Source organism: Anarrhichthys ocellatus, unplaced genomic scaffold (assembly GCF_004355925.1).
Source record: "Anarrhichthys ocellatus isolate YVR2014 unplaced genomic scaffold, GSC_Weel_1.0 scaffold824, whole genome shotgun sequence".
NCBI lineage: Eukaryota > Metazoa > Chordata > Actinopteri > Perciformes > Anarhichadidae > Anarrhichthys > Anarrhichthys ocellatus.
In genome coordinates, this window is record NW_022280798.1 from 1 (window position 1) to 7913 (window position 7913).

Sequence of the window (7913 nt, forward strand, 5' to 3'; positions counted from 1 at the left end):
AGGTGCGAGCCAACAATTCAGAACTGAGCTTCCTGCTTCTCCTGTCCCTGAAGCTGTGCTTCCTGTGCTCACTGGTCTTCATTGGTCGTCCATCAGTCTGGTCTTGTCGGTTCCAACAGGCAGCTTTTGGGATCAGCTTTGTACTTTGTGTTTCCTGCCTGCTGGTCAAAACCGTAGTAGTTCTTGCTGTTTTCCGCTCAGCTCGGCCTGGTGCTGGAGCCTTGATGAAGTGGTTTGGTCCAGGACAACAGAGAGGAAGCGTCTGCCTCTTTACATCTATACAGGTGTGAATATTGTTTTGTTGATTCAATGATGAGAACATTTCTTCACTTGATATAAAAAATGATAACACTGACATGTGTTTACTTTTCATCCAGATTATCATCTGTGTGACATGGCTGTCCCTCAGCCCCCCTGTGCCACAACGTGATCTAGGTTTCCAAGGGTCAACGGTCACCTTGGAGTGTGCCATGGCCTCTGTGGTGGGCTTCTCTCTGGTTCTGGGTTACATTGGTCTGCTGGCCTGCACCTGTCTCCTCCTGGCCTTTCTTGCTCGGAAACTCCCTGACAAATTCAACGAGGCCAAACTGATCACCTTCAGCATGCTGATATTCTGTGCTGTCTGGGTGGCCTTTGTCCCTGCTTACATTAGCTCTCCTGGGAAGTATGTTGTTGCTGTGGAGATTTTTGCAATCCTGGCCTCTAGCTATGGTTTACTGCTCTGCATTTTTGCCCCCAAATGTTTCATCATTCTCTTTAGGGCTGAGAAAAACACTAAGAAACACTTGATGGCAAGGTAGTTTTTCTGGCTTGAACATGAGCATATAACTTTGTCTGGTGGAGACAGTAGCCCCGGTATCATGCAACTGTTCATGTAATCATTATGTCAATTCCTTTCATATAAATAATGCTTTGTGTTAATGTGCTAGTATGAAATCAGCAAACCTCTTGCAGCTACACGTAATTATGGCTTTCGTTGGTAACTAAATATTGTTCATACTGTTTAAACATCCATCATCAACCATTAAAGAAAAAACACTTTTAAATTAAAATCTGCTCACTATGTTATTGATATATTTTGCATTAACGTGGTTGGTTGTTCTCTTTTTCTGTGTTTTAAATAAATATACCGTACCTCAACTGAATCTATTCAATTCAATTCAATTTATTTATATAGCCTAACATCACAAATCATAAATGTGCCTTAGGAGGGCTTTCCAATCCATGCAACATATTATGACATCCTGTTCTTGCACCCTTTCAAGAACAGGACAAAAGACTCTGGGGGAAAAAATGGAAGGAACCTCAGGAAAAGCAACTGATGAGGGATCTCTCTCCCAGGATAGATAGAAGTGCAATAGATGTCATGTGATGTCCATATGACAATAATAATAATAATACTAATAGCAGAAATAAAAGAAAAGTACTACCACCAAAAATAACAGCAGCATGGGATATATATATATATATATATATATATATTAGTGCTTGGCAACAATTACAATTTTTAATCGCGATTAATCGCATTGTTATGGCAAAGTTCAATAATGAATTCAAAAGTAGTGTATTGCGCACTTTTATTTTAAAAGTACTGCTATATGAACAAAAGGGCAATAACATTTGGTTTGCAAACACTTTAAACAAATAAGGTGCTTTTTAACAGCAGTATTCCCTTTACACAGCAGCGATCATATTTCTTGCACCATCTGTGCTCAGTGTGTGACTGTATGTGAAACGTTCCACTGCTGTGCAACAGGAATAAAATGTTTCAGCACGTTTCAGCAAAAATGTGTGTCTTCATGACAGTCAGAGCATGTGAATGCAGCTCTACTGTTCATCAATATAATGCTGTAACTCCGAGGTAATTATGGTTACCCAGCGATCAAAGAATAAAGACACTTTACCCACAATTTAGGTGCATTTTCCCACTGATATTTTCTTCAACTCTTACTAACACAGCAGTAATATTACAGCAGTGTGTCTCTGTGTTGTTATCCTTCACTCGTCCACCAGGTGTCCTCAGACTCACCTGTTTACTTGTACCCTCATGAGCCATGCAGAACCTGAACCAGAACCAGAACCAGAACCTGAACCTGAACCTAAACTAGAACCAGAACCTGAAACAGAACCTGAAGTCCTCTGTCAGATATGTATCAGTAATACTCAGTACTAGTACTCACAGCAGAGTAAAAGTACATGATTATTTACTGTCAGTGTAAAAGTTTTCGTTGAATTTCAATTGTAAAAAATCTTTAGCTGAGCTTCTGTTTGTGTTTCAGTTTTACACTCGATGTTTAGAGGAGGACTGAACTGTAAAAAACATGAGAATTCACCTTTTAAACTTTCATTTTCTTTGAAGAAATCTGACAATAAAATTAAAAACTACTTGTTTCAAATATTTTCTCAAATCAAGTTTGATTTGTTCTAATTCATACTTGATCTTTTTAAACTGGTCGTGTTTGTGATGTTTAAATGTAGCAACTACCCAGGTACTCCATATTCCTGCAGTACACCACACAGTCCTCCAAGTCCACATGAAGTGGAAACGGATGGTTTCAGATTCACTACTGAACTACTGCTTCTCTATTTACGCTTAAACAACAATTAAAATGTGTTTAATGTTTTCTTTAATTTCAAGTACTTGATGTAGTTTTATTATTTATTGTAGTTTTATATAATAATGTTAAACATGTTGAACTGTTTAAACATTTTGAACTGTTAATGTTTATTGCACTAATAAATAAACCTTAAAATAATCATCAAAACCTCAGTGCTTCAAATCAAGTAGGTCCAGAAACCAGTAGGGGCGTAACACCGGCCTGTAGTCTGTAGTCACCGACACCAGCTTTTTTTTGGGTACCTTTTTCTCCACGAAGAAACTAGTAAACAGTCTTTTCTATAGCCGAGGGGGGGATCCAACCCTCCGAGGCACGCGAGCGTCTTTGGTCGCCTGCGTTCAAACCTCTAGTCTGGGCCTTTTCTATCGTACTGCGTTGCCTCGCCTCTACCCCCGCCACCCACGAGTTGTTGCCCCGCGGCCTGTTCCGAGGACTGACGGACCTGACGACGGTGTGCGATCGCGGCGGGGCGGTGCGTCCGGGGCCAACGGGAAGCGCCCGCCATTGGGAACCTGAAAACCTAGTGCGGTGCGGCGGCCTCTTCCTTTTAAAATCTACATGAATGCAAGCGTTTTTGATTCAAAAAGAACAGAAACTACAATTTTTAGACGGAGCTCCATGGGGGACCTAGTGCTATTTTTAGAACATGCCTTGCGGGCAACTCGCATGGTCCCTGCGGGCACCGTGTTGGCTACCTCTGCTATAGACTGACTAACGGGTCACGTGGCTATAGACTGACTAACGGGTCACTGTAGACTGACTACGTTTTCATTTGAGAACAATATGGTTATGTTTTGCAAATAGATTTTAAATCTAAAAACACACCTGCTGGGCTTGATATAAGAGAGATGACCAATGAGAAACTGGTTTGAGTTTGAACATGTCAGGTTGTTCTAAAGGTCAGTGGTCTTCATTGAGAGTTCAACTGTTTCACTGTTTCTTTTGTTTCTTGCCTTTTTTTGTTTGGGCTGCTGCTCCTGATCCCACTGCTCCTGGTCCTAGTCCTGGTTCTGGTCCTGCTCCTACTACTGCTCCTACTACTGCTCCTGCTACTGCTCCTCCTACTGCTCCTATTACTGCTCCTGCTAATATTCCTGCTGCTGCACCTACTACTCCTGCTCTACATCCTACTAGTCCTCCTATTACTGCTCCGGTTAATGCTCCTATTAGTGCTCCTACTCCTTCTCTGCCAACTGTATTAAATAAATAAGTTTTAAATTTTTCCCATGCTTTGTCTTTCCAGTCGACCTTCTGGTTCCCTTCTTTATTGGGGAACAGTTTCCTTTCTTTATCTAAGAACATCTCAGCCATCTTGAATATGTCATCAGTGAAGTGTTGTCCACTGTTAGCTGTGACCATCTCATCTACTTTATTCAGGAAGGTTCTAACCTGCTCTCTGTTTCTTTTTACTCTGTTGTCAAACACACAGTATCTACCACCACACAAGGAGACCAGTTTTGACACCTGAGGGTTGGACTGGATCAAATCCTCCACATTCTGGTCTTTCAGCTCGTCTCCATAAGTGAAAAGGACCATGGAGTACCTCAAAGCCTCACTGTTGAACAGTTTTGGAAGCAGCTCAAACAGTTGGATGTCAGCGTTGGTGATTCTGTCTATTTTGACCACAAAGACGAAGGCATGTGGTCCAGGACTGGCTGTTACCGTCATCTTCATGATCTCCAGGTACAGCTGTTTAGGAGTCAGAACTTTATCAGTGAATCCTGGAGTGTCAACCACTGTGACCTTACAACCCTCCACAATGGCTGACTTAGAAACACTCTCAGTACTGACTGAATTAAAGTTACAGGCTGATTTGAACTGATCTGATCCCAGGATGGTGTTGCCTGAGGAACTTTTTCCAGCTCCAGGTAGACCGAGCAGGACGATCCTCCTTTGTTTGGAGACTTCAGCTGGAAGAAAGAAAACATTTAAAAACAGATGAGTTTACCTTCTCATTACTAGTCTGCAACATGGGAACATGTCAGTGAAACATCTCCTAAACAATAAAGAAATGTTTCTGAAACACTTTTAACCCAGAGACATACACATCCAGTGGACATGAGGGGTTAACAGTTTAAAAGGTCAATAGGAGTTTCAGAGCAGCGGCTGGATGGAAGTAGTTCATGTGGTGCAGGAAAATTCTGTGTACCTTTGTTTTCAACATGGAACTCAACCAGTACAAACCTGTTCTGTGTTGGTTTTAACCAACAGAACAGAGTTGATCCAAACAAACTGTGGTCAGTGAGCAAGAACACATAAGGCTAATAACATGGTTGTTGGATTAAGCAACTTCTCGCTTAATCCAACAGTTGTTAACACGTTGTTCAGTTCTGCTAACGTTAGCTACCGTACTTTAGCTTTACCTCTCCTGCTCTCTCTTGCTCGTGTGACGACCCCTCCCTTCCACTAAGGGTCTGTGTCCTGTTTGTCTCTTTCTGTCTTTCAGGTTGTTGCTTATCAGCGGATGGGACACACACACCTGAGCCTGGTGGGAGTGTCAGGTATAAAGACTCAGGTATAGCCGTCCCCCGAGCAGCCGGGAGGCTGGGTGACTGTCCGAAGGAAGCATGTCTGAGCAGAAGCACACGGTTCACCACCAACTAATTCACGTTTCACGACATTGAGTCCTATTTAAAACTGCTGGCTAAGGATAAGCGTAAATACAGTAAGATTGTTATTCACGTTGGCGGTAATGACATGTCTTAGAGACATTTTTAGAGACATGCAACACTTCCCCTGATTGGTGGTTTAAATGTTACTCACTGATTCCGAGGTGGCGTGACTTCATCAGCAGCTCTCTGACTTGTTCCGGTCCTCCATTTACATTGTTGAACACATGATGTCTCCCTTCAAACCTTTCAACAAGTGGTGGAAGTGGACCTTCTGGATCCTCGTTGATGAAATCTTCTACCGACTTGTTGCCTAAGTCATCTCCTCCTGTGAAGAGCAGGTAACACTTGTTGAAGTCCTGATCTCCAACGGCTCTGATAGCTTTGTCCACAGCGTTCTTCTGCTCGATGGTGAAGCGATCTATTTTAACCACCACCAGGAACACACAAGGTCTGGGGGACTTCAGGAGGTCCTGACACCGTGTCTGAACCTCCCTCTCAGATCCTATTATTCCTGGAGTGTCAATCACTGAGATCTGTTTCCCAAACACAGTTTCAGTTACCTCAGAGATTTGTGTTGTCAACGATCTGAAGGATTTTTTTGATTCAAACGCTGGTCGTCCCAGGATGGTGTTTCCTGAAGCACTTTTACCAACGCCTGAGTTTCCCAGAAGGACGATGGTGAGACCTGGATCCATGTTTGAGCGACACAAAACCTGCTGGACAAAACGTGAAAGAAAGAGTCCATCATTAGTGGGAGCAGATCTGTCGGGTGCAGACTGAATGTTGCTGGTGAGTTTTGTGTTTAGTCGTTCTGTACTTTCTTTAACGTGACGGCTGTTCAATTCACAAGCTCATCCATACAAAGTATGAAACAGACATGATGCTCAGGGTGAGGAACAATGTCAGACTAATAGATAGTAGCCCAAATAGCTGAATGCGACAGATTGGTGGTCTCAAGATGTTGTTGTCATGGAGATGTAATAATATATATGATAATGAAATATAAATGATATAAACAGCTGCTCAAAGCAAAGCTGTGAAGTGAAGCCATGGAGTGCTCTTCTTTGTTTTGTTCAGAAGGACGACTTCAAGCAGAAATATCTGAAAGCATGACAGACTAAATACAGTGTCGCCCTCTGGTGGATCAGTGGTGGAAACACAGAACTCTCTTTTACTTCTGGGTTCGCAGCATTAAATAAAAACATGAGCAGCTTTTATCTCTGCTGGTTATCAGTCAGAGTTCACCTGTAGTGTGATGATGAGGTGAATGTTGCACTAAATCAGGTTTATTGTATATTAATGCGATCGCTACATCTAAATGATCCGTCACATGTGACCCTGAGTCTAATGTTTAATGTGTTTGAGATGAAACACAACATTTACTGCTGCTTGATGCAGAGAAAAGAGCTTTTACTTTGTTTCAAACCACATTTGAACTTCAAGAGATAAACTAATTTAATTGATGTTTACATGAAGAATGATTTACATATTTTTTTTATTCTGTGCTGATACATGCTCAGATAACAGTCATACGGGAACAAAATGGAGTCTGACCAGTTCTGATGGAATGTGTTACTTCTCCACCTTTAACAGAGAGACGTATGAAAGGACAAAGAACCAACAGGAAGGACAGAAAAAGAAAAGTGAAACTATGAACTTCAAATATATAAATACAAATATATTCATTAATTTAGACTAAAGGATATTTATGTGTTCATGCTGCAGACAGAAGTCAAGGTTTTATATCAGAAAGTAAACAAGTTTAAATATGAATTATGACATTATAACATCAAGTATTCTATAAAACAAATAAATAAACAAACAGAAAACATACAGACACGGACCTGAGAGCAGCTGCTGTTTGTATCCAGAGTCCAGAGGTACTATTTCCGCACATTTCACAATAAAAACGCTTCACATTCAGCTGCGTCACCTACTGGCCTTCAAAATAAAATCCCCCAATTTGTCTTTTTCTCTCAGATTTGTGATGAAAGTTTGTTCTGATATTTTATTGATTTGTCTCAACAGCAGATTACTTTTTGCTTGGATTTATTCTGAAATGTGTTTGTTGTTTTCATTTTTCTTCTATTTCTGACAGATCTGCTGTCATGTGGAGCTTTATTTTTAGACCGGAAGTAGATGTTATTTTGGGTGAAAGTTTTCCACTTGAGAGTTGAGAGTTGAATGTGTTGATCGCAGCTGAGATGGCGGAGAGAGAAACACCCAGTGGGTTTACTTTGTCTGTTTATTAATATGAATATTAAAGTATTCATGTGATATTGACCTGATTCTACGTCATCATTAGTTAGCGCTGTTGATTTGATTGTTTCTGAATAATGCATTGATTTGTTCTCTGAACAGAAACATGGAGGGGAAGAAAAGGCAGTAAGGCACACCCTCCAGGTCTGAAACACTCTTTAGAGATATAATGTTTGTTTACCAAAGTCTCAGTTTATTAATAATATTAAAGTATTCATGTGAATGTTTCTGACAGGGTTCATTAGTGTAAATGTCGCTATTTATGGATTTATTGTTACTTTCACTTTAGGTGAAGAAAAGATGGCTCAGTTTAACAATGTGTCACTCTGTGATTAAAGCCTATTGATCAGTGATGTGATGAAGCTACACACTAAATATACAGTTATATATATATATATATATATATATATATATATATATATAT

General features: G+C 40.7%; 3 protein-coding genes across 8 annotated transcripts in view; 2 read left to right on the forward strand and 1 right to left on the reverse strand.

Annotated features, from left to right (window-relative positions):
• Positions 1-5: 5 nt before the first annotated feature.
• On the forward strand, positions 6-1155 carry LOC116377030 (vomeronasal type-2 receptor 26-like; the record flags this gene model as incomplete). The annotated part of the gene is made up of 2 exons (XM_031838560.1): positions 6-284; positions 378-1155. Coding segments are annotated over 2 exons (702 nt in total), but the record flags the coding sequence as incomplete, so codon positions are not given.
• Positions 1156-3240: 2085 nt separating this feature from the next.
• On the reverse strand, positions 3241-7142 carry LOC116377029 (GTPase IMAP family member 8-like). 6 transcript variants are annotated; one of them, XM_031838559.1, is made up of 4 exons: positions 7075-7119; positions 6785-6814; positions 5382-5943; positions 3241-4528 (listed from the first exon to the last, which is right to left on the reverse strand). In XM_031838559.1, exons 3-4 carry the CDS (start codon positions 5923-5925, stop codon positions 3549-3551), a joined length of 1524 nt encoding a protein of 507 aa, XP_031694419.1. In that variant the 5' UTR covers positions 5926-5943; positions 6785-6814; positions 7075-7119; the 3' UTR covers positions 3241-3548. The 6 variants fall into 6 exon arrangements, with proteins under 6 accessions (XP_031694419.1, XP_031694415.1, XP_031694416.1 ...); XM_031838555.1 differs by having other exon boundaries at positions 5382-5946; positions 7075-7102; XM_031838556.1 differs by lacking the exon at positions 6785-6814 and having other exon boundaries at positions 7075-7142.
• Positions 7143-7430: 288 nt separating this feature from the next.
• LOC116377028 (GTPase IMAP family member 9-like) overlaps positions 7431-7913 on the forward strand; it is a 4536-nt gene continuing 4053 nt past the window's right edge. The window contains exons 1-2 of the mRNA XM_031838553.1: positions 7431-7456; positions 7592-7633. Coding sequence (XP_031694413.1) covers positions 7435-7456; positions 7592-7633 — 64 coding nt within the window. The 5' untranslated portion in view covers positions 7431-7434. The remainder of the gene's footprint in view (positions 7457-7591; positions 7634-7913) is intronic.